Genomic DNA, 24,723 nt, shown 5'->3' on the forward strand with positions numbered 1-24,723 from the left:
CTGGAAATTATATGCGTGTTTCCATTCCTATACACGCTTATAAAGAAAGCTGGGGCATAGACCCACAGGAGGAGGGGCTTGGGGGAGGGGCAGGAAGGGAGCCTTCAGCTTTAACTCAAGTCCTCCTGTATTGTTGGAATTGTTCCTGCATGTCTATCTATGACTTTTGTTATTTTTTTTTAGAAAAATATTTGGGAAGTGAAGAAAAAACAATTTTCAGTGAGGCTGCCTCCCTGTCTTGGAAAGCTTTGCCTGCCCCTACTTCTCGCAAACTCCTCCAGACCCCCGGCTTTCTGCTTCTGACCAACCCCAACCTTGCTCTTCGGTTTCTTGGTTGCCTCCCCCATTAGACTGGCAGGGTCTGTTGTGGGGTCCACCTGCAGGACGCTGTGGCCCCTGTATCTGGCCCAGGTGAATGGACAGATGAAAGAGGGGGCCCAGTCGTCACTCTGAGATGGACAGGGTGGAGACCAAGCCTGGCAGGTCTATGCTTCTGAAGGAAGCCCATGGAATTGGACTTGGATCCAAATCCTGGCCATGCCACTGACCAGACAGCTATCCTAGAAGTGACCTCCAGCAGCCTTAGTTTTCCCACCTGTAAAATGGGGCTGATAGCAGTGTCTACTCAGTTGGCTTAGGTGGGCAGGCAGAAGCCCAGCGGAGCTTCAGTAGGTGAGGAGAGGGGAAATGTGGGCAGAGAGCAGTGCCACAGGACAGAAGGGGGAGCCAAGGTGAGGAGATGTCCCATTTAGTTTCCTCTCCGGCAGCTGAGGGGGCAGCAGAGGAGAGCAGGCCCCTCCAGAATCCCAGTTGGAGGACAGGGTCCTGGGAGCTCTGCCCAGTCGCCAGAGGGATGGGGGTGGACCAAGGCTGCACAGGATGGGGGGGTGCTTGGAATTGCCAAATTCCAGCTTTGCCATTTTCTTTGGGGAGCCTCTTCCTCCCTCCCCAGGGCCTAGTGGGGCTTCCTGTGCAGTGGGGGAGGGGCCCACTCCCTCCTGACCTGAACACCAGGAAGCCCCAGGGCTGTGACAGCCACCTCTGGTCACAGTCACGAGGGAGGCCAGGCCCAGCGGCCCTTATCTTGCCTGACCTTGTGGGGCTGACCACTCCCTGCTTCTGGAAAATGTGGCCCCCTGCCCTCTCTGAGGCCTCTTTCTCCTTAAATCCCAATGGTCCTGGGGTGGGGCCTCAGCGCCCAATTCTGCCCCTCGGCCCACCACGCTAGGGTGCCTCTGCTGGCCCCAGCCCACGCCACCTTCCAGAAACCTTCCCTGGAGACCCCAGGGCATCTCTGACTCAGCAGTCCAGTCTGTGCCTGCCCTGCTGCCCCATCCCTGCTCCCCACTCCCTGCTCCCCCCTCCCCCACCCTGTGCAGCTCACAGAGGGCTCTGCTGCCCCAGCCCTAACTACTGGCCACTCCCAGGCACCTCCCGCCCTCCCCCCAGCCAGCTCTACCAATTTGAATTCCTGACTGTCCCTCCCTCTGGCCTCCTCCCTAGACCCAGGCCCTGCCCCCAGCAGATAATCTTCCAGATAAGGGCAAGGGGCCAAGGGACACACCTGGGTTCAGACCCCCTGCTTTGCCACCAACTTGTGAACGACCTTGATGAATGACCTCCCCTCTCTGAGCCAGAGTTTCTCCATCTGTAAAAAGGGGAAATAATTATACCCTCTGGATAGGTTGGCCTCGAGCATACCTGAGCTGAGGCACATGGTGAGAGCCCCACAAAGGTCAGTTCTCATTGGGAAGTGCAGCCACCAGGTGCCCCAGGCCAACCATTTTTGCAGGCGGCATCTGGTTTGATGTCTGCCTCACGCCGGATCGGGATGCCTGCATGGAGGGTGCAGTGAGGAATAAGACCCAGTCTGACAGCGGAGGCAGCAGAGTTAATGAGTAATTCCAGAGCATGGGGATCATGCCTGCAGGCCATCCGTGTGCCTGGGAGGGGCTGCTGAATCCAGAGAGGGCGGGTGGGGTGGGATGGCTGCCCACCCCAAAACATGATGGAGTGCAAGCTGGCTGAAGGGCAGAGCAGCTGGAAGGCCAATTTTAGGAAAGAAGAAACTGAGCAGGAGGGGCCCTGCCCCCAAGGGGGCACCCTCTGACCAAAGAACCGTGATGGAGGGGATGCAGCCAAAGGGTTCCCCCAGGCCAGGGTCAATGTCCTGAACGCCCAGGCAGGTGGCACAGCCCGTCAGGTGGTCAGTTACTCGAGGATCTAGTTAAGGGGAGTTTACCTGCAGGCTCAGGACACAATAGGGTGCAGCACCCTGTAGCTGGGTATCAGAGGCCAGGGCTCTTGAGAGCAGGGAACCCTCCAAATATAGGCATTCCCTCCCAGCACAGACCCATGGCTGACCCCACTCATTACTGGGACTGGGACTGGCAGAGCTGAGCCAGGAGGCTGGCTGGACCTGTGGGGCTGACTGGGGAGTCAGTGGTGTCACTGTGGCCCCAGGAGCCCTCCATGCCCAGGTTCCTGGAGCCGGCTCCACCTGGCCACATACTTGGTTTCATGAGAACTGAGCTGGCCCCTGAGGGTTCTACCTTAGGTGGAACCCCTGATCTCCTGCACACCCCCACCCAGCCTCCAAATCCAACCTCCAAGGGGTGAGACAGGGAAAGAGGGTGTGCCTGAAAGGTAGAATGAGCTTCAAATGGGCCTCAGAGGTATCTCAACTCCATCTGTTGTGACCCCCCCCCACCGTGGTGTGCTTAGGAACACAGATTTCACATAAGGACTCTGAAACTGATCAGCTCACCTTACATTTGGAAGATGCACATTGGCAGAGGGTGAGGGGGACAGGTCGCTGAGGGGCAGAGGGGGACAAATGGGCTGGTGGCAGGGTCCTCCAGCTGGAGGACCAAGGTGAGCCTTGGAAAAGGCTAGAGGAGCCGTGACCACTTCATGCTGGTTTACGACAGTGGCTCTTGCTTCCTTAAGTCCCTCTTGCTCTTGGGGAGTGAGAAGGAAACAAGGTTTCTCATGAGAAGTGATGGGGGAGGGCAGGGGGAGGGCTGGCAAGGTGCTGAGCAGAGGCCCCTGGGCAGAAGTGGCCGGCGCCAGGACAGGCTCAGTGACCCTTGCTCCAGAACTATCCAGACTCTCCGAACACTGCCCATCTGCCCACTCCATAGCCTCCTTTGCCCTCTGGCCAGTTGGGCTTCCATCCTCCATCCCGTCCTGGGCAGGCCTGCACAGGCTTTGGGCCTCCAGGTCACCTGGTCAGTTGGGGAGGGGCCTGGTGCAGGCATCTGCTCCTTCCCAGCTGCTCACCTCGCTGGACATGCGTGGCCTCTCCCTGCCCCTGCTTAAAGCCCTCAGGTCCTCAGGGCCCCTGGGGGAAGCAAGCTGGGCCCACAACCACCTGCCAAGCTATGGACCCCTGCCACCTCTGTCCTCATCAGCTTTCTTGGTCTTCCTTTGGATCCTGACTCTGGCCCAAGCACTCTGAACACATGATCTGCTCAAAACAACCCTCCTGCCCCCAACCCTGCCACAGATGAGGGAACTGAGGCTCAGAGAGGCCTCCCAAGTGTCTACTGGCAAGCAAGGGTTCAGACCCAGTTGGCTGCTCCGTGGCCCTGCCACCTGCAGCCTGTCAGGCGCTACGTTTCTTTATTCAGTCACTGACACCTCCTGTGACCCCAGGGAAACTGGGATTTGCAGGACTGCAGGAGTGAAGTGGAGTCTTTCCTGCAGCTGGGTGTCAGACGTGTCTGGCCCATGTCGGCCCCAGGTCCCTTGGAGGGATGGCCCCTATGGGTATGCGGGGGCTCCCTAGGGTGCTCTGAGGAGAGAGGAGAGAGAACAGGGCTGGGTGGGGCCTGAATCCCAGGTCTGCTGGGTCAAAGAGACATTTCCTGACTTCCAGCTTGCCCAGACCCTGGGGCTCAGGGCCTGAGCAGACAGGTGTGGGCCCAGGTGGGCAGTCCCTGGGGAGCAGCCCTTAGCACACTCAGGCTGCCCCCTGGTGGCAGCATGAGAAAGCTCCTGGGGACCTGGAAGCCCTTCCAGGAGAGGGGGCCCTGTCCCCAGTCCCTTCCTTCCCTGCCCCCGACCCCATGCTGCTGGTCTCTGAGTTTCCCCAGATGTGCAATCACTCATTATTCTCATGCACCTGGACCTCAGCTTTGGCTGTTCCTGCTGCCTAGGATGCCCCCGTCCTCACCTACCCATCCCCTGTGATCAGGAGAGCCTTCCTCTTCTGCTTGGGGTCCATGTCTGACTCTGTTCCAGGGATGGGGCAGCCCAGGGTGTGACGTGAGCATTCGGAGCCTGCCCAGGGGCCACACATGGAGGATGGTCAAAAACTACTCTCTCCTTCATTCAGCTTGTATTTACTGAGGATCTACTATGTGCGGGGCAATGAACAAGCCAGAAAGGTCCCTTCCTTCATGTGGCTTACATCACCTGGCAGGGGGCGATGTGGCTGTGCGGTGGGACATGGAACAAAGGAAAACCAGAGGTAACATACCAAGGGTGGGTGATGGCTACAGAGAAAAATAAAGCCAAGTGAAGGCTGGAGTGAAGGGTGGGGGTACACACTCATGGCCATGACACAAACTTCTGTGCAGATTTTGGGAAAAGGTGAGCCATCTGGGCTTATGGTCAGGGAAGGAGGTTAAGTAAAAAGGGATGGAACAATGAAGCTAGCATAATTCTTGCTGGGTTCTGTTTGTGGTTCCCATGGAATGACAGCTCCTGTATTCAATTTGGAAAGTGCTGGATTCAGTTTCTATTCTCTTGCTAAATTCTTTGCCCTTCCAGTGCATGGAAACCATACTGGTGTCCACCCGTAGACTATGAGCAGCCCACCGAGCCTCCCTCACAAGTTGGAGCCCAGGAACTCCTAGCAGTTTTCTTATTCCTCATCATCCTCTGATGGTTTGAAAAACCATGAAAGCTGAGAAGAGCTGTGAGAATACCCACATTCACAGCAGCTTGATTCACAATTGCCAAAAAAGTGGAAGTAACCTAAGTGTCCATGGACGGATGAATGGATAAAAAAATGTAGTCCATCTGTATTGAGCTGTAAAGAAGGAAAGAAACTGATACTGGCTACAACATGGATAGAACTTGAGGACGTTATGCTGGGAAAAATAAGCCAGACACCAAAATTCACTGTGCAAGTTCACTTTGGTGAAGTCCCTAGGGTAGTCCAATTGGTCCAGACAGAAAGTAGGGGCTGAGGGAGGGGGAAGGGGAGCAGTTGGGTAACAGGGTAGAGTTTCAGTTTTGCAAGATGAAAAGAGTCCTGGTGATATGTTGCACAACAGTCTGAATGTGCTTAATGCATGTGAACTGTACCCTTAAAAAATGGTTGAGATAGCAAATTTTATGGTACATATATTTTATCACAATTTTAAAGAAGAGAAACTGAGAGCCAGTCTGGGTTTTCTCCTCAAGCCAGCTGAGGAGCCTCTGAGCCTGACTTCTCACTGTGAGATGTGGTGGTTGCATGCGAGAGAGGACCAGAGTGGCCCTGGGTGGACGCCTTCCTCCCTAGTCGTGGCCCGCAGCTTTCGCTCACAAGTGGTCAGTGTGTGTGCACACCACACTGGTTCCAGTGTTGAGGATAAGGCAGCAGTGAATGTGTCAGGCTGAGGGACCCCCTGGGCCTGCCCTTCCCTTTTCCCATCTCTAGCCCTGGGGACAGGGTGGTGGAACATTCTAGATCTGATCCACCAAATCCCCAGAGAACCTGCCTGTGGTTCCAATTCTTCCAGCCAGGATGCCCTGGTTGGTTCCTCCTGTCCCCCAGGAAGGTGGTGCCCTTCCTCTGATAGCAGCGGGGACGTGGGGAAAAGTGGGAGCATCAAGCAGAAGTAGAGAAGAATGAAGACCACCCTTGGTCCCCGCCCTCCAGAGAGGGCATCCCGGAGGACCATGGGAGGAAGTGGCTCTGCAGTGGTGTGACCTGAAACCAGGGGACCCTCTGGCTTCAGGGGTTCTTCTGTAAATGGGGTGAATGTGGACATGCCCTCCCAGGGAGGCCCCTCAGAAGTGAGAAGCCCTGGGGAAAGGGGGCCGTTACTAATGTGGGGAGTGGGGCCCCCAGCTGGGGGGCTCTGACCCCACCCTCCACAAAGGGCTGAGCCCTGGCGCACAGCCCACCTGTAGTGATGCCCGGCTTCTCAGCTCTGACTCTCTGCTGGACCCTCAGACACTGAGCTGAGCCCCCTAAAGATCATGACCCCCAACCTCCATCGGGAACATGTGTCTGCAGCCCTCGAGGGCCCTGCACAGACAGTGAGGAGAGGCAGGCTTGTTTCCCTGCTTGCACTTTTGCTTCTAAAATATTCTTTTTCTTTTTTTCCATGAACATTTTAATGAGGAGTTGAACATAAGATAGAAAAATAACATTCAGGTCACTTTTTTTCTTTTTAAGAGGCGGCTTTTCTTGAGATGTTCATACAAGGCAATGGGTGAATAAGGCTAAACTCCTAAGGAGAACGCCTACTGACAGATTGCAGAGAGAGGCACTTCTCCAAACACCCGCCACGGAGACCGGCCTGCCCACCTCTCAGGGGGCTGCTGGCTTTCTTTTGGAAGCAACTCAGTTTAGACTTCTGCCCTGCTGCTCTGGAGACCAGGGGAGGCCTGGGCTGCCGTCAGTTCTGCAGGGGGCCTCGTGGAGCATGAGCTGCTCATGGAAGTGGGGAGGGTGCTGGTGGTGGTCCCTGTGGGCGAGGGTGGCCAGAGGTCCCTGCCCTGGCAGGGAGCTATGCTCACTCTGTGGAGGGACACGTGGTCCAGCAGGTGAGCTGGGACCAGGCCTCTGTGGCCACCTGACTCTCCATAGTAGAATCCCTTGTCATCCACAGGCCCATAGACTGTGACCACATCCCCCACCCTCAGGGACAGTTTGCCCTTCACCGAGCCCCCTGCCTGCCCGTTCCTGGGGTCATAGTCCAGAGCCGCCATCATGGTGGTTGGGGTCCACGGGGAGGGCCTCCTGGAGCTCCCCAGGGGCATGGGGAAGGAGCCCAGGGGGCTGGTGAGTCCCTCAAAGTCGTCAATGCGGGCCCCAGAGGGCAGAGGCCCTTGTCCCGGCAAATGCCACCTCCTGCCAGTCCACTCTGTGCCCACCTCAGCCTCGGCCACCAAGTGCTCAGGGCTATTGCCCACTTGCCCATCATGCTCGCCCCACACTTTCAATAACTGCCCTTTCTGGAAAGCCAGCTCCTCCTCTGCAGCCTCAGGGCTGGCAGACATCTCCAGGGGGTCATAATCAGAGAGGGCCACCAAGACCCTGGCTGGGGAGTCCACCCTCGTTCCCAGTGCAGGGGGGTCAGCCCTGGACATCCTGATGGCTTTGCTGGATGGAGCAGAATACAGCGCCAAGCTGGGCTCTCGGAGCCAGCACTCTCTCTTGCCCCCCAGAGCCTGACCTCGCCCACTCTGGCTCCTAAGCTCCTTCCTCTGCTCTTGCCCCTCTGTGGCCCACAGACACAAGTGCCCAACTTCCTCATGCAAAATGTCACAGAAGTCAGACACGTATCGTTGGCTGGCACCCAGTGGGGCAGGGGCAGACACAGGGGCATCTTGCTTTTGTCTGAGGACCTTCTCATGGACAGTCTTCTTCTGACATGGCTCCTTCCGGGGCCCACACTCAGGAGACAGACGGGTGCCTCCCAGAGCAGGGCTCGGGCTGGTGCCTGTGTGTTGGTAGCAGTTTTCTCCCCAAGCCTGGCCTCTGGGCAGGGGCAGCCTGTGGTTCTGGGGATTCTTCTGAAAGAGCAGGTCCTTCATGCAGAGCTCCTGGGGCTCTGTGGGCCCCTGGGCTTGGCTGCCCAACCCTGCACTTGGACATTGTCCCTCTGATCTCAGTTTGGGCATCGGGGACTGCCTCCTTGGGGGTTCTTCAGGAAATGCTTCTGGGAACTGGGCCTGGGGCTCCCCGCAGCTTCCAGAGGTGTGGGGGCTGAACTTGGCACTCAGGGGAGCCAGCGCCAGCCTCTGAGGCCAGATGGGGAAGGTGACTCTGCAGGTGGATGGGTCCCCACAGGTGTAGCTAAAGGGAGAAGTCTTTGGACATTGGAGACAGGAAAAGCAGTCCTCAGGGATCTGAGCGGGCACTGAATCCAGGGACTCACCGCAAAGCGACATGGTTCTTACTGAAATCTTCTGACACATCAGGGGCAGCTGAAGCTGGGAAAATTCCAACAGGGTGCTCCCAGCAGTGCCATCGGTGACCTCTGCGACCTTGAGCCCATCGGCATACACAGCATAGCCAGTGACCTGGACGCCGTTGGAGGACCCCGCTGAATCGATGGTCACAGGGAGCCAGCTCACCACCAGGAGGCCTGGGGAGGTGTGGCGCTCCACCAGCACATCCAGTGGTGGGTCAGGGGGTCCTGCCAAGGGAGTGTTGAAGGTGATGGTGGAGGACATTTTTTCCCAGCGCACTTGCAGCGAGTTCCACAGTGGGCGCACCTCCACTCGCGCCTGGTACCTCGTGCCAGGATGCAGGTGGTGGAAGGTGTAGCAGCTCACACCCGCTGGGGTCTGGGTGCACTCCACATCACCAAGGTACACCATGTGGGGGTAGCTGCTGCCACCCCAGGTGATCTCGGCCGATGTGGCTGCAATACTTCTCAGACAAAGTTGTGTGGGGGCCACACAAAGGATCTGGTTGGCTCCCAGAAGAGGTTTGGAGAAGCCTTGTTCGTCCACACTCTGCCAAGAGCCCAGCCAGCAGTCTTCCGTCTTGGCATCTGAGCTCTCTCTTGCCACTCCTGTCTCAGAGCCCACCCACACTATCTGGCATGGCCCCCTGTCCACTGTCCCCTGCGCTTTCCCAGGTAATAGGCTGTGACCACTGTCATCTTTGGAAGCTTTGCCCTGCCTGGCTGGGAGTCGAGTGGGGCCATGGTCAGGGGACTCAGGGGGCAGGCAGCCCAGGATGTCGCTGTCTGGAATCTGCTCCACCAGGTGGGATGGCACCAGCCCCTGCCGGCCGTCCTCCAGCTCCCCTTCATAGAAGCCATCCTCATCCATGTCCCCAAAGATAAATACATAATCCCCAGCCGTGAGGGGCAGCTCACTTTCAGGGTACTCATTGGGCCCCTCAAATGGGTTGTAGCTATACCGAGCCAGGAAGACTTTGAGCTTGGGAGTGGCAGGGGCCTCTGAGCCCCCCACTTCCAGGGTCAAGGGCACACTATCTGGCTCCAGGTCCTCCACCTCGCTGGCTGTGTCCACATCTAGAGTGGGGCAAGATGGCACAGTGGCCCACATGGACTCCACCTCAGAGGTGGAGTTCGACTGGGAGCTGGTTTTCTTGGTGTAGGGGCTGGAGTCCAGAGGTTGGCTGGTTGGACCTCTGTCTGGCACTTGGGGGGCACTGGCTGGCTCCCTGAGGGCAAATGGGTTCTCCTGCAGGGAGTCTCCCTTCTTCTCTTGTTTGTCCCTGCTGGGCTGGGATGATGCTTGGTCTTCAGGCTCTGGCTGAAACTTGGTTCTTTCCCAACTTTTCACTTGGGATTCTGGGGCCTGGGGGCCCCCCTGGAGTTCCTGGGGAAGGTGACCAGGATGACACTGCAGTGCCCGCATCTCCTCCCGGGCAGCCTGGAGATCACACAGGGCCTTCTGCAGATCGTGCTGCAGCTGTTGCTGCCTGTCCTGCCCTTGAGCCGCCTGCTGCAGCAGCTGCCCGGCCAGAAGGCCGGCGGCATCGCGCTCCTGGCACGCGCGGCCCAGCTGCCCGCGCACATCGTCGTTCTCGGCCGCCACCTTCCGCGTCCAGTCGGCCTGGGCCTGCAGCCGTGCGTTCTCCGTGGCCAGCCGGGAGCCCTGGCGGAGCGCCGCCTGCAGCTGTGCCTCGGCCTCTTCGCCGCGTCTCTGCGCTGCCGCCGCCTGCGCGCCCAGCTCCTCGCACTCTCGCCGCCGCGCACCCAGCTCCAGCTCCAGCGCCTGCACTTGGCGCCGCGCCTCCTCGCGGGGCGCGCTCTGGCCGCCTGCCTCCTCCCGGGCGTGGCTGGCGGCCTGCTGCAGTGTTAACTGCCTCTGCAGGCGCAGCACCTCCCGCTGGGACTCGCGCTGCAACCGGTCCAAGTCGCTGACGTTAAGCCACAGGGCGCAGGCGGCGCCCCCGCCAGGGAGCTGTGCGCTGCTAAGGCCTGAGGCGACACGCGCCTGCAGCAGGTGGCACTCCTGCCGCAGCTCTTCAATCTGCTTGTCCTTGGCCAGCAGCGCGCTCGCCTGCTCCGACAAGTCCCGCGCGCGTTGGCGGGCGAGGGCCTGGCACAGCTCCAGGCCAGCAAGGCTATCGCCGGGCACAGGCGCGCTCATAGCCCGCAGGTTGGTTTCCTGCAGCTTGCGGGCCCGGTCCTCCAGGCGTCGCGCGAGGCCAGTTAGCTCGGCGTGCTTCACCTTGAGCCGCTTCACCTTCTCGTCCGCCTCGTCGGGGAAGCCAGCGCGCCGCAGCTTCAGGTTCTCTTCGCGGAGGCTAGAGCAGCGGAGGGCCAGCACCTGCAACGCCTCGGTCAGCTCTGAGTTCTGCTTCACGAGCTCGCCATAGTCCTGGCCCGGCGACAAAGGAGTCAGGGCTTCGCAGGTCTGGCTCCTGGACTCTTCCCCTCCTGGTGGGTCGTCAGGTCTCCTGTGCTCCGATGGTGGCGGCTGCGGGGGGCACAGGGAGCCCAGGATGGAGGCATCTGGCGAGGAGGATTCCGGGGCCTTGGGGCGACTCAGGGTGCTGTCGAGCGAGCGGGAACTCGCTGGTGCCAAGGAATCGAGGGAGCTGACGCGCACGGGGAGCAGGCTGTCTGGGGAGCCGGAGCTCGCCGAGGGCACCCGTTCGAGGGAGCGGGAGCGTGCGCGGGTGCCCGCATTCAGGCTGCCGAGGGATTCGAGTCGACGTGCGGACTTTACGGCGGTCTCAGGGGACCGCTCTTCCGAAGATTCCACCGCCTGGGGGTCGGGGACGCCGGACAGAGCGGGGTGCCAGCGGAAGTGCTCCAGGATGTACTTGAGGAAGAGCTGGCGTTCCACGTCGAGGGCCGCCTGTAGGTGGCGGATGCGCGAGGCCTGCTCGCCGTCCGTCTCCCAGCGGAGCTGCGCCAGCACTTCCTGCAGGCGACAGCGGCACTGCGCGGCGGCGACTTCGGGCGCCCCCGCGCGGCCGCAGTAGCCGCGGTTCACCAGCTCCTCGGCCAGCTGGCGCTGCAGCTCCCGGGCCTGGCGCACGACGCCGTCACGCTCGCGGTGCAGCAGCTGCTGCAGCTGCCGCATCTCGGCCTCCTTCCAGCGCAGCAGCTGCCGGATCTCGACCTCGCGCTCCCGCAGCATTTCCTTCTGCAGCTGCCGCAGCTCCCGGCCGCGCTGGGCCTCCCACTTGGAGCGCAGGTGGTCAACCAGCTGCTGCTGCTCCCGCTCGGCCGCCTCCCGCAGCTGGCGTGCCTGGGCCGCGAAGCGCCGCCGCTCGGCTCGCCCGCGCACCCGCTCCGCCTCCAGCTCGGCCCGCAGCTTCACCAGCTCCCTCCTCTGCTCCTCCAGCACCGCCACCGCCGCCGGGCCCGGAGTAGCCTGCTTCTTGGGTGTCGCGCGGCCCCCGCCCAAAGGGCTGGGCGAGTCCTTGGTCATGGTGGCCGCGGCCTGGCCAGACGCCTGACCTCGCCTGGCCCAGGCCGCCGCTCGCCAACGGCCGCCGCCCCGGCCGCGGCCAACCGCCCCGCGCGCCCCTTCCGGCGCCCCTGAGGGTCTCCGCGAGCTCCTTCCGCCTCTGGGCGCGTTCCCCCACCCCCTGCGGTGGGAACACTAGCACGCACTCCTCTCTCGGCTGCCTGCGTAGGGGCTGGACTCTACACACCCCTGCTCAACACAGCGCTTGCCCTTCCCAGGATGCCCAGGGGTGTCTCTGACCCCAGGCGTCTCCCTGTTCCTGGTACCATGTCCCTTGTGACCCAGGTACCACATGACCCCTTCCAGGACAACAGCTCATGGGAAGCCTGAGCAGCTTCTCTGGGCCTGGAGAAAAGGGCTTACTTAGCATGTGAGTCAAGATCACCAATGCGGAGTGAGCAGACCCCACCTGGCCAGGATACGGATTCAGGTGGTGTGGTGACTAGAAACCACAATAAGATATGCCCAAACTTGGGGGTGAACCCTGGGCAGGCAGCTGACTGCTGCACCCCCACTGCACCTACCCTGCCAAGGACCCCTTCCAAAGAGTTGCATGCTTTATATATGATATATATTACCTATAAACCTCCTATGACCATTTGACACAGAAGTCTCCAGCCCATGGCCTGGGCATGGTGCCAACTGAGACAGGCGAGAAGGGCTCCTTTGAGGACCAGAGGCCTGACCTGTGATTTCTTGGTTCACTTTTACAATCACCCTGCAGGGATGCTCCCCACCATCCTCCCCACGGTCACATAGCCGAGAAGTAGCGACGTAGGGATGCAAACCTGCAAAATTCTGCCTCCAGATTCCGTGGGCACCCGGACTCCATCCAACCAATCTCAAGGTTGTAATTGGGAGGACCCCTCCCCAGGCTTTGTCCCAGCGGGGAGCCTCACATTTGACGTCTGCAGAAGGAGAGAGGGTCAAGTGGAACCCCAGGGTGGGGGCAGCAGGGAGGGAGGTGAGAGGATGGGGCTGATGTGAGGGCCTAGCCTGCCCTTTGGTCTGGCCCAGGAGTGCCTGGGGCTGCCTGCTTTTCCACAAAGTAAAGCCAGAGGCCCTCATGGGCCCAGCTGGGTCCCTAAACCACCTCCCTGGAGACAGCAGGGCCAGAGAACTTTCCATGGCTCTCCAAGGGGCATTGTGTCAGATGGTTAGAGCTGGTGGGCCTTGGGGTCAAAGAGTCCTTCAGCTTTTTGAGTCACTCCCATGTTGTCATCTGTAAAATGGGCTAATATGTGGCTCCCTTCTGTGCTGTGTGACCTCCCAGAGTTCCCTGACCTCTCTGAGCATTCATTTCCTCTGTTTGTAAGGTTTCAAGGAGGTGAGAGTGTCTACGGTGCTCAAACAGAGCAAGGCTCCCTGGCAGCTCACTGATTTTAATCTTAGGCCCTCTTTCACAGGTAGGGAAACTGAGGTCTGTAAGGCAGGGATTGGGCTGAGGCTGGGCAGGGCTGTCATGGTGGAAGCATGCAGGTACTCTCTGTGCTCCCTTGGACTCACTCCCAATGCCTTGTGGCAAGTGGGAAGCCATCCAGGCTCTGCCACTTTTTGGCTGAAGGGCCATTGCTGGTGACCTCACCTCTCCCAGCCTCTGCACAGTGGGTGTATTAATACCACCAGCTTCCCAGGGTTGGAGGGACATGAGGACTCTGTCAGCTGAGGGCTGGGTGTAGAGTAGGAGCTGCAGAGGTATGTGTAAGTTCCCATCTCGCTCTCCAGGGCTTGGCTTGGATCCTCACAAGCTGCTTCCAGGAGTCTGAAGGATTCTTCTGGCTCAAAGGCCTCTGGGCCTTTGCATGTGCTGTTCCCTCTGCCTTGGATACCAACCTGGCTGGAGACAAAAATAACACTGCCCACTGCAGACCTACTAAGTGTGTCTTGTTCGGTGCCAATGCCTGCTATACATGATTTAAACCACCCATTTTCCAGATTAGAAGTCCTAAGTCCCTTGGGATTAGGGTTCTGCTCAAGGTGACTGGGCTGGCTAGTGGGGTGTGTCCACTCACCTACTACCAATCTTGTCTTCACTTTGGCCTCTATTTAGCAGTGCCTCCTCCAGAAAGCTTTCCCCAACTCTCCAGGCCAGGCTTGGTCAAGCCAGGACTCTGCAGCTCTGATCACACAACCTGGTGCCTCTCCTTTTACAGCAGGGATGTGTCTGATACACATTTGTGTCCCTGCCCAGGGTGGGCTCAGAGGAGGCTCAGAGGCGGGTAAGTGAAAGTCCCTCCCTAGAAAGGAGGGTTAGGGACTCAGGGCCAGGCAGGGAGGCAGGGCATGAAGGGCATGGCCTCACCTGGTGACATGGCTGGCCAGCCTCCCACAGTCAGGTACCAACTGGCAGCAAGGGCTGTGTCCTTAGGCTCCAGGCTTCCCACTGGGGTCTTGAGCAGAGGCATCAGGCTGGGCAGGGAGTGAGGCTCAGTCCTCAGCAGAGATGCTGGAGGGTCCTGAGCTGCAGAGAACACACACACACACACACACGGCTTCCTGCCCCAGCACCAAGTGGCCCCCTGGGAGATGTGGATGGACATCTGGTACCCGGCCACTTGCATCCAGTCCTTATCTTGTGACCACATGTGATCCATCAGAGACCCCTTTGCTTCTCAGTGTGTGTGCCAGCCTGGCCTGGGCAGCACTGGGCCTTTCACGACTCAGGCTGTGCTACTCTGAGGGAGGCTGTCCAGCCACAAGCCCCCACAGGACCCTTTGAGTGAACTTCCTCTCCCCTATACAGCCTCTCTTCTGGGACCGACCTTCCTGGGTTGCTCCTGGTGCAGGACAGACAGACACTCTTCTCACAGTCAGGTCCCCTGGTAGGCAGGCAGATGATCTTGGCCCCAGCTCGCAGGTGGGAAAACCATGGCTCAGAGAAGCACATGCTGTGCTCACAGCCTGGGGCTGATGGGCTCCACCTTTTCTGCCGTGATCTGTATTTCGGACTGAGTTCCCTTGAAGCCCGCTGTGGCACGGGGGATGCCTTTGGACAGCAGCGAGTAAGTAGAGCTCAGGGACTTGTGGCTCCAGGTGCTCTTTTGTTTGAGAGGTGAGAGGGATGTGCCAGGTGGTTGTGTTGCCACGGGGAAGCATGTCTTCATGGGGCCCTTAGCAGAGCTCTGTGTGATGGAGGTTGAGGCCCCGAGGCTCAGAGGGAGTGGGTGGCTTCCAGGGCACAAGGGCAGCTATGACGAATCTGGGTGGGGCCCACAGCCTGGCTGTCCTGCTGCAGCTCAAGCAAGGCCTCTAGCCATCAGGTCTGCATCAGGGAGGGGACCCTGGGTGAGTCTTGGGGACACAGTAACCATCCAGCGACTGCCCATGCTGGTGCCACTCAAGGCCCTTGTGAGTGCAGTCCCAAGTATGAGCAAGCTACCACACACTCATCACATGTACGGTGACTGTCCAGTGACCTGCCTGTCACCCCCAGGGACTCTGAGCTTGGGGAGCCAGACCGTATTCTCTGAGTCTCAGCTTTCTTGCCTATAATATGACAGGGATAGATTACATGGGTGGTTTTCAAACTGGGTTCCTTGGGGTTCCAGGGCTCCTGGGAAATACTGAAGGGCCAGAGCTGGAGGGGAGACAGTGTCCCTACCTGCTTCGATGAGACACAGCCACTGACGAGTGACATTTGTCAGATTTTTAGGGTGACTTAAAACTCTAGAAACACCATTAAACTCTGAGCTCTGCAGAGCTGGTGGCCTTGGTGAGGGCCCTGGGCTCCATCCTGAGAACCCAGCGGAGACCTTTAAGCTCCTAACCTCCAGAGCTCCAGAACCTCCAGCCTTCCAGCCTGCTCCTCTCACTTTGGGGTCCATGTGTTTTCTGCCTGTTCTCCGATGTCTCCTCATCTAGGAGGCTGCCTGGTATGTGGGATGTGCTCAATAATTACACAACTGAAGAAGGCAGAGACCAGCTGGCCAGAGGTGGCCTCTGTCCCTGTGGCATTCACAACCTAAGGGCAGATGCAGATGTGAAACACAAATATGGCAAAGGAACCAAGTGAATTCAGAGAGGGGTCCAGTGAGGGGAGCGAGGGGTATGGTGCTTACAGGGTGAAGACCCCACCAGAGCAGGCTTCCCAAGAGCTAAGGCCAGAGACGGTGTGATGCTGCCCAGAGCTAAGGTCAGATTTAGGCCGAGGGACCTGCCAATCCCGTGGCCCCGTGAAGTCTGGCCGCCTGCACCAGCCCTCCCTGCACCCCCACCCCCACCCCTCGCCCTGTGCCTACCCTGCCTGGGGCAGGCCTACTCCCTCCTGGCTTCAATTCTTCACAATTCTGTCTTGGTGCTCCTGTGCCTGGGGGAGAAACTGGAGCTCACAGAGGGTCCCTCAGCAGCACTGCAAGCAGAACTCCCTGTTCTTGGTCATGGGAGGCCTGGCACTACCAGCACTGTTCCCTCCTGGATAGAAACCTGGAGAGGGACCTGCCGGTGTCTGCCTCTGCTTCCTGGGCTCTGCAGCTGACCGTGGCTGGTCCACACCCTCCTGCGTGGGGCAGTGTGTGCCAGCTTCTAGCTCTCTTCCTCTTACCTGGCAGCCCTGGCCCTGCTTCCCAGGTGTATGCCAACCCATCCCCACCAGCACATGACCAGCCTTGTCCCTGAGTCCTCACCATAGCCAGGGAAACTGGCACTGTCCTCTCCAGAGGAGGAAACTGCCTCGGTTCCACAAGGACTTGTGCCCAGGCCCATGTGACCCAACTCCGGGCTCTGAACTGGTGTCGATATGGTCTGGCGCACTGGCTCTGGCCACTGGAGTCCCATTGTGACCCCTAAGCTCCCAGACAAGTGGCTGCTGCTTCCCAAGGACCCTGCTGCTGCTGGCAGCATCTTGGCTTCCGCCTGCCCACTGTCACCAGGACAGACCCATCTTCTGTCTTCTGCATCTGCCTTTCTCTCCACTCTGGGCCTATTCCAATCACCCTCCTCCCTATGCAGCCTGAAGGCTGACTGACACCAGCGGCGATAACTTTTGTCCAGCCAGTTGGCCAAGGCTCTAGGTCAGGGGAGTCTTTCCTTCCTCAAACATTTGCCAAGCACCCAGTCTGGTCAGGGCAGTAGGTGGGGGGCAGGTGCTGTGTTAATTTCTTCATTCACTAAGCACAGAGAAACTCTAGTGGAGGTTGTGAAGGAAGGGAGGAAGGAAGGATGGAGGGAAAGAGAGAGAATGGGGGTGGGGGAGAAGAGAAAGAGGGAGCCCTTGGGTCGGCTGAGTCTCCCAGACCTTGCAGTCGGAGAGTAGACTTGGGCTTGATCCTCTGACCAGCCAGGTGGCTGAGGGAAAACTTGATTGGCCCCTTGAGCCTCCGTGTCTTTCTCTGTCAGTGGGGCTGGTAACAGTTCTGACCTCAGAGGCTGTTTGCAGGCGTCAAAGGAAGGCTTGTGCATTCATCCTGGGGGACCCAGCACACTGCAGGCTGTCAAGTTCCCCAAGTGGGCGTGGAAAGTCATGCTAGTCCTGAGGCATGACTACCACCTCCCAGATGGACAAGGGGGTGCTGGGGGAGGGAACGAACAGGGCACCACAGGCAAAGGGCATGGCAGAGGCTGGGGCACTGGTTGGGGGAAGGAAGGGATGCAGGATGCGAGGCTTTGGGCCACAGAGGGAGGTCAAGGTGGAACGTCACCACATGGACCACAGTGGGCTCCACTCCTGGAGCTCCCTTCCCAGCTGGGTGACGCAGGGCAGGCTACTTCTCTCAGGGCCCCAGCTTCCTCACCCGTGAGATAGAGCATCTTAGTATGGCTCTGCTGTGCCAAGGAGCTCAGTGGTGGGTGTAAATGTCCAGCCCAGAGCCAGGCACCGCTCAGTGAGTGCCACTGCCAGTTTCCTGCCTTAGCAGAGGCACTTCACCCTGTGATGCTTCCTCCTCTCCTGGGCCCAGACCCTGGTCCCGGTAAGGACCCTCCACTGAGCCTGTGCACCTCACCAAACCCTCACACCTGTTTTCCTTTTGCCTCCCTAGGGTGTGACAAGCCTCTTGACAGCAAGTGCCACCTCTGTATCTCCTCCCCTGAACCTAGCAGGTGAACATCCAGGACCTGAGCTGATTGGAGGAAGGAGCAACTGCGGTCAGTTTGAGCAGGAGGGCCTGGAACCCAGAAGGAGAGGGAAGAGGAGGAAGAGACCATTCTGGATGGGAGGCTCGGGGGCATGGCATGGAAAGGTCAGGTCTGGATGAACAGGGTGGGTGGAGTGGAGGAGAGCTAGGGTGACAAGAAGACAGGGGAGCAGTGGAGGTTTAAGAGCAGGACAGGGGCCCCAAAGACCAGGCAGCTTTCATACTTGGACAGACCATGTGCTTGTTTAACCACGGCACTCTGCTGCCCAGGGCCTCTGTTCCCTACTTGCAATGTGGGCGGAAGAGAGCCATCTTGCCCAGGGGGTGAGGATATGGGAGAAACCACAGCAAAGGCTAGTTCTCAGCACTCACCTCTCCCAATCGCACTCTCTGTTCCTGGTTTAGCATGTCAAGGTGAGGGGCAGGAACCATGCTCCCTCTGTGACCTGGGCCCACTAAGCACCAGGTCCAGTGCACAGTAGGACCATGGAGTCAGTTCCCAAGCCAGGTTCCCAAGTCTCCTCCAGCTCTAAGGAGCTGGCTTATGGAGTCCCTCATACATTTGCCAAATTTTTACTGAGCTCCCACTGTGTGTCAGCCCTTGGGGGAAATAAAAGGCACACAGGGTCCTTAAATGTATAAGGTTTATCATCTAGTTTCTGGGTTTTTGTTTGCGGGGGGAGGTAATTAGGTTTCTTTTTTATAATTTTTTTAATGGAGATACTGGAGATTGAACCCAGGACCTCGTGCATGCTAAGCACATGCTCTATCACTGAGCTATACCCTGCCCTCCTAGCATCTAGTTTTCCCCCACTCTTTCCCTGTATTAAGCCTGGGCTCCCAGATGCTGGGTGGGAGGCTGGCTCTATTCCAGGCTATACATCTCCAGTACCTTTTTCTCTCTCCTCTCATAGAAAACTGCTTTTTTTTTTTTAACTGATTGCTCTTAGAATGGAGAAAAATTCCATCACCAGCTTAAATGATCTGAAGCTATACCCTCCTCTTTGCCTGCACTGCCACCTGTGGTCCAAACCACCATCACCTCTTTGCCCCGGTGGCTGCAATGGCCCTGCTCCCCTCTCATCCTCTACCTACCTCATCCTCCATCCTCCAACCAGAGTCCTCTCCTTACACACGCGCGTCTCGCTCTGTGGCTGCTTGCTGTTCATCCGCCGAAGGCCACTCACCCCACGGAGAAGAAAAGCCACATGTCTCTGGTTCCTACAAGGCTGTCTGTCACCCACCCTCCTCGCTCACTCTAAACTGTCTTACTCCATTCTGGCCACTCGGACGGTCCCATGGTTTCTGCCCGTGCTGCTTCCCCTGTTTGAAGCATTCCCCTTCCTCCCTCGGGCTGCTCCTTCCCAGGGTCCAGGTCCCAGCGTAGACTGTGGAGCAGCAGTCGGGCCCTGCCCCTGGCTGACTGCGTGACCTTGGGCAAACCCTGGGCCTCCTCTGTGCTTCTGTGAAATGGAGCTGTTCACGGTGCGTGTTAGCTATTATTAATTTCTTCTGTTCCCTCAGGGAGGCTCCCGACGTCCTGATGAGAAGTAGGTCCGCACAGCCACTCCCGTCACCCGGTTTTCCTTTCGCCCTTAGCAGCGCTTAGCAGTGCCTGGCTGCTCACCCATCTCATGTTCACTGTGAACCTACTGTGTGCCAGGCACTGTTTCCAAGCGCCACCGCACTGGACGCCCGTGAGGGCACGGCCTCCTCGCGCTGGCCCCGCTCTCCCGGCCTCCCGCGCCGCCGCCGGCGCACAGTAGGCGCTTCGCCAGGCGCCGCGCCGCCGCCCGCCCCTCCCCCGCTCCAGGAAGTGCGGGGGCTCCGGCGCCCGGCGGCCGCGATGCATTCTGGGCCAGCAGCAGCACCAGATCCAAGATGGCGGCCAGCAGGAGGCTGATGAAGGTAAAAGCCATTCTCCGGCGCCGGCGGGCGGGCGGGGGGCGGCGGCGGGCCAGGGCCCCGCGGCCGCCCGGGCCCCTCGGGCGCCGCCGCCGCCGCCGCCCCCCGCCCCGTGCGGCTCCGCCGCCACGGGCCTTGCGCGCTGAGGGAGCTAACGGGGCCGCCTAGGCCGCAGCCCCGACGGGAGCGCCAGGCCGCGCCGGCCCCCGGCCCCCGCCGGCCCCGTCCAGCCGCCCCGCCCGGTCCGCGGGCTCGCTCCGCGCGGTGGCGGCCCCCGGGCCGGGGCGGCGGCGACAGGCCCACCGGCGCCGGCGGGAGGCCCGAGCGCCGGAGCGCGGCCGGAGCGAGCCCGCGCCGCGGAGCCGCCCCGCCCTGGGCCGCAGCGCTCCGGGCTGGGAGCCGGCCGGGCGGGCCGCGCGGGGCGGGGGGCTCGCGGGGAGGCGGCCGCGGGGCCAAAGTTAGGCCGGTCTGTGGCAGGCGCTCTAGGTTGCGCCGGGTGCGAGCAGACTGTCGCCTGTGACTGCGGAGTCACACAGCGGCAAGTCCTGCCCCGGGAGGCGGGAGGGCGGGGGTCGGCCGGCCGCGGCGCGGGCCTCCTGCCCAGCTCCTTCCCTGCCCGCCCCTCGTCCTCCGCGCTCCTTCTCCTGATAGAGCAAAGTGCCACCGGCCTGGCCGGGCCGAGGGGGTTGGAGTCAAAACCGGCCAAAGTTTATAAAAATAACTTGGTACTTTGTATCTTGAATGCAGCAGGGTCCGTGTTGCTAATTGGCTCCTCGGGTGAGGAGCACGGATGCCACCCGAGCCTAGTTCTTTCTCGAGTGTGTTTGCCAGCGTCCCGCGGAGCCGAACTCGCCTAGGGTTGCGAGCCGGCTGCCCGGCCGAAGGTGCTGCCGGGCTGCACCGGCCGGAAATAAAAAGGGCCAAGGAGCTGGTTTCCTGAGGGGAGATAAAGGGCTGGGGTTCCTCCTGGGTAGAGCAGTGCTCCGTAGAACCAGACACTGAACTTGGAGTCACAGCCCCTGGGCCCTCCCTCCCTGGGAACGTTTCCTTTCTTTTGTTCGCTAAGGGCTGGAACGACATTGAACTACATAAACTGGATTGGAAGTGGGCACAAAAGAACCGTCAGCAGACTCCAGACTTCTCTGTTGGTGACACCATCATTCACACAGTCATCTGGATAAGAGGACTGTTATTCGCTTATTTCCCTTCTCTGCTCCCCAAGTCATCCAGGAAGCCGTTCGGATTTTAATCGAAAGATACCTGGATGTACCTTCCTCTCTCATCTTCCTGAAATTTCTTGAATCTATACCTTCATCTCTCGGGTGCCTTCCAGAGTTCTCGCCTTCTCTGACTTGCCTTCACAGCCTCCACAGTTCTTTTTCTAAAGCAAATTTTAATCCATTCACTCCTATCAAATTCCTCTGTGCTTTTATTGTCCTCAGAAGTTAATCCTAACTTCTTGGCATGCCAGACCCTTAGGCTGCTTGAAAGTAATCTGTTCAGTCACACCTCCTGCTCCGTGGTTCCCTACCACCCTTACACCTAGTCACAGTAGCTTCCTTTTCCTTAGCTTTTACTTTGTGCAGCTCTGTCCTTCACATTCTTTTTTTTCCTAAACTTTTTTTATTGAGTTATAGTTATTTTACAATGTGTCATGTCCTTCACATTCTTGATCGTGCTTAATCTTCCCTGTGAAGTAGACCCTGTTATTCGCAGTTTGTAGGTGAGAAGGTGGAATGCAAGGCTTGCCCTAGTTTTCCAAGCTAGGGGAGAGTGTGCTATGATCGACTAGTTCTGACTGACTCCAAAGCCCCTGCCCTCACTGCCCTTACCTGACCACGTGCCCTGAGGTCTCCTTTGCACCTGCTGTTTGTTCTACTTGAGAAAGGCTGCCTTCCCCTCGACTTCCCCCCTTGCAGGGAATTCCTGTGTTTAACTCCAAGGCCAGCTACTCTGTGAGGCCTCCCGTCCCCTCCCCCTTCAGAATGAGTTGTTTCCTCCTTTGTGTGACCACAGCACTTTCTTTACGTTTCTGTTTGAACACTTGTCACAATTGGATTTGTGTTAGACTTGTCTTTCCTACTGGGTTCCTAAAGGGCAGGGATCTTGACCTAATTCACCCTAGTATCCCTTAGTCTAGCCAAGCTGACCCAGTGTGGGGCTCCCAGGCTCGCAGGGGTCTGAGATGGGTGTTACTATGGTTTTTTAAATAATTTTTTTGTTTGTTTTAAAAGAATTGTAATTCAGAAAAAATATGTAACATTAACTGAGTACTTAAGCACTAGATCATTTGCTTAAGTTTTTTCCTATCTTTTTAATAACTCTTAAAGTTAGTGCATCATCATCTTTATTTTACAAATAAGAAGGGTGTGAGACTTAGGTTAAGAGTGTTACTTAAGGTGGAGCAGCAGCCCATGCCGGGGAGAGGTGACATGCTACATCTGCCTGGCTCCAAATCCCAAGTTCCGTGCTCCTTGTCACACTGCCTCCTTTCTCCTTCCAAAGATGCATGGAGGAGTATGTTGTTTCTTGAATTGTGGATGAAAGTTTTTCAGTTCAGTAGGAATGCTGGTTACAAGAGGCTGATCATTGGCTCTGAGAGTCAGGTTAGGTTATATTAAAAAAAAAAAAAAATTATCCATGCAGGTTGATGGGTACATGGGGTGGATACTAGAAAAGATTTTCAATGATGAAAAGTAAACAGATGTTGACAGTGATGTTGAAAATTCTTAAAGAACTTTAGATTTCCTCAGAAAACTATTTTCTGACTTACTTGGAATCAAAGATTTCTTTGTAACAATGGACTGTCTGCAGATAGTGTAAGATACATTATTAAAAGTGGAGTGATTTGCATATATGTGGATGAGAAGTTACTTTAGGCAAAGTGAGTATGATCAAGTCTTTAAAAAGCATTTACCAAAAGTATTAGCCTTTTGAAAACCCTTTTTAGGAATTACAATGTTAACAAAACATTAACTACATTTTAATTTGCAAGCAGCTAATTCAGCATTGATGGCAACAACCAGATTGTACCATTGCTTCAGTCAGGAGGGGAAATAGTTACAAAAGTGAAACCTGTAGGTGTGGCTGAGGGAAATTGGTTGCCGTCTGATCATTTCTTTATAGCGTCTGGATTGCATTCATCCCCTCTAAGGGCCTTCCAGCTGGGTGTCTTCCCAGAAGGGCTTTTCACAGTGGGGAAACCTGTGGGTTTAAATGAGGGGTGACTTTTTATTAGTTGTTATGGTACAACTATTGAGATAAGGAATTGAGATTTGTGGCAACCTTTTAATGCTGTTCAAGTAACATTTACTCAGAACTCCATACTCATGTACTTTCAGTCCATAGTCACCTGTGGGTGAGTAGGAGGGGTTTCCGAATGACAGTTCATTCCTTGGAATTCATCATACTAAGCAGTGAACTAGTTGCTGTTGAGCCCAGGTTTAGTATCTGTGGTTGGGTAATTAACACGGAGGAGTAGTGCGTGCAGGTGGTAGGTGTGTTATGTGTCGGGAGTTTTACAAATGGTGTCGTGCCAGTGTAAGCGTTCTCAATCCACTGGGTTTTGGGGAATCGAGGAAAGCAGTGCATTTTTTTACCCAAAATTCATGCATCCTAGGAAGTTGGGACTGTTTTAGCCTGCCTTAATGATGTTCTTTGTAAATGTTTCTCTATTAAGAGGTAATTGGGACAGGCCCTGGGAAAGAGTGTCCTTGTTATTGCAACATTGGGACCTTTTCTTGAGGTGTCCACCAGGACAGAAACATTTGTCTCAGGGTACTGGGACCTTTTTGCTCTTGTTACAACTCTGAGTTAAGAGACTGTTGATTTAGTGTTTTATTATGCCAGGTCATTTGAAACTATTCTCACTGTATTAGAAAGTATCACTAAATGCTCAGGGGCTGTTTCTATTTTCTTTGCTGCAGCAGTAAGTTAGGATTTAAAGCTTCGAGAACCAGGAAGACGTCCCTCCTGAACCCTAAAACTCTGTATCCACCAGCCTGGAGAGTTTCCTTTGAATGGCGCTTGGACCTGCAGGCCCCTGGGTCTAAACCCCTGCCCATGCCCCTATTTCTGTCTTGCCTCCCTTAGTTAATGGACCACTTGTCTACTCCATAACCAAGGAAAAACCTGGGGGAGACTGCCATGCCCCCTCCCCCCATATCTAGCCACTTGCCAGATTCTGCTGAACTAGGCCTTTATCTCTGTTCTCTGCTTGTCTTTTTTCTGCATCCCACCGCCGCTCCGGAGTTCGGGCCATCCCATTTGTGGCGGACACCTGCATCACATCACTCAGTGGTTCTTTGTACTCCACACCAGTTAGCTTCCTCAGGCCCACGTGGTTCCCACCCAGCAGTGCGTCGAGGAGACGTGCACGTGCCGAGGCCCTGCGCTCAGAAACTGGAACCTAATTCAGGAAGGCAGGACTCTACTGAAAAAGTCAACATCCCTTAGCATGCTCCTTCCCGGTCCGGTCTCGCCAGGCTTGTCCTCCTCTGACTCACCCATGGAATCCGCTAGACACGCATGCTGTGCACACCCAGGTCTCTGATGGGCACCCAGTCTCACCTCCTCTCTGCACCAGGGCTGCTCCTTGTCCTTTAGACTCAGCTCAAGGGGCGCCTCTCCTGGGCACTGCCCTCAAGTCGCTTAGTGAGGAAGGAGAGGTCCTGGGCTGTCTGCGCGTGCTGGTTGATGGACAGAGAGCAGGCAGGTAGACCCTCTGTGGGGAGGAGGCGGCGGGGCTTGGCCTGGTCCTCCCTCCGCTGTGTGTGGGGTGCTGGGAGTTGGCCGGTGAGCTGGAGGCGCTCTCATCCTTCAGGATGGACGTGGGAACCCCCAGTGCACCCTCCTGCTTCTGACCTTGCGCCATCCCCTCCTTGGGTTTTAGCTAGGCCAGCCCCTGAGGTGCTTTCCAGAAGCACTGGGGGACTGGTCTGGTTTTACCCTTGATTGGCCTGCCCTGCGCTGGCCCTCCAGAGCTACGAGTCCTCCTTCCCTCTGCCCAGTCAGCGCCTGGCAGGGCTACCTCTCCGTGAAGGGGCGCCAGGGAGGGTGGATGCTGATGGCTTTAGGGATAGCTGGCAGAGGGATGCTGTGCCTTTCAGGTGAG

General features: G+C 57.6%; 1 protein-coding gene across 2 annotated transcripts; it reads right to left on the reverse strand.

The window, feature by feature from the left end:
* Positions 1-6,334: 6,334 nt before the first annotated feature.
* LOC102522446 (RIMS-binding protein 3A) lies at positions 6,335-19,397 on the reverse strand. 2 transcript variants are annotated; one of them, XM_032471584.1, is made up of 4 exons: positions 19,359-19,397; positions 18,801-18,887; positions 13,937-14,896; positions 6,335-13,471 (listed from the first exon to the last, which is right to left on the reverse strand). In XM_032471584.1, exon 4 carries the CDS (start codon positions 11,593-11,595, stop codon positions 6,571-6,573), a length of 5,025 nt encoding a protein of 1,674 aa, XP_032327475.1. In that variant the 5' UTR covers positions 11,596-13,471; positions 13,937-14,896; positions 18,801-18,887; positions 19,359-19,397; the 3' UTR covers positions 6,335-6,570. The 2 variants fall into 2 exon arrangements, with proteins under 2 accessions (XP_032327475.1, XP_032327474.1); XM_032471583.1 differs by having other exon boundaries at positions 18,801-19,361.
* Positions 19,398-24,723: the final 5,326 nt, after the last annotated feature.

The sequence above is a fragment of the Camelus ferus genome, chromosome 32 (assembly GCF_009834535.1).
Source record: "Camelus ferus isolate YT-003-E chromosome 32, BCGSAC_Cfer_1.0, whole genome shotgun sequence".
NCBI lineage: Eukaryota > Metazoa > Chordata > Mammalia > Artiodactyla > Camelidae > Camelus > Camelus ferus.

Coding starts and splice junctions, on each gene's coding strand:
- LOC102522446 (XM_032471584.1), bottom strand. CDS start 11,595: ATGACCAAGGACTCGCCCAGCCCTTTGGGCGGGGGCCGCGCGACACCC.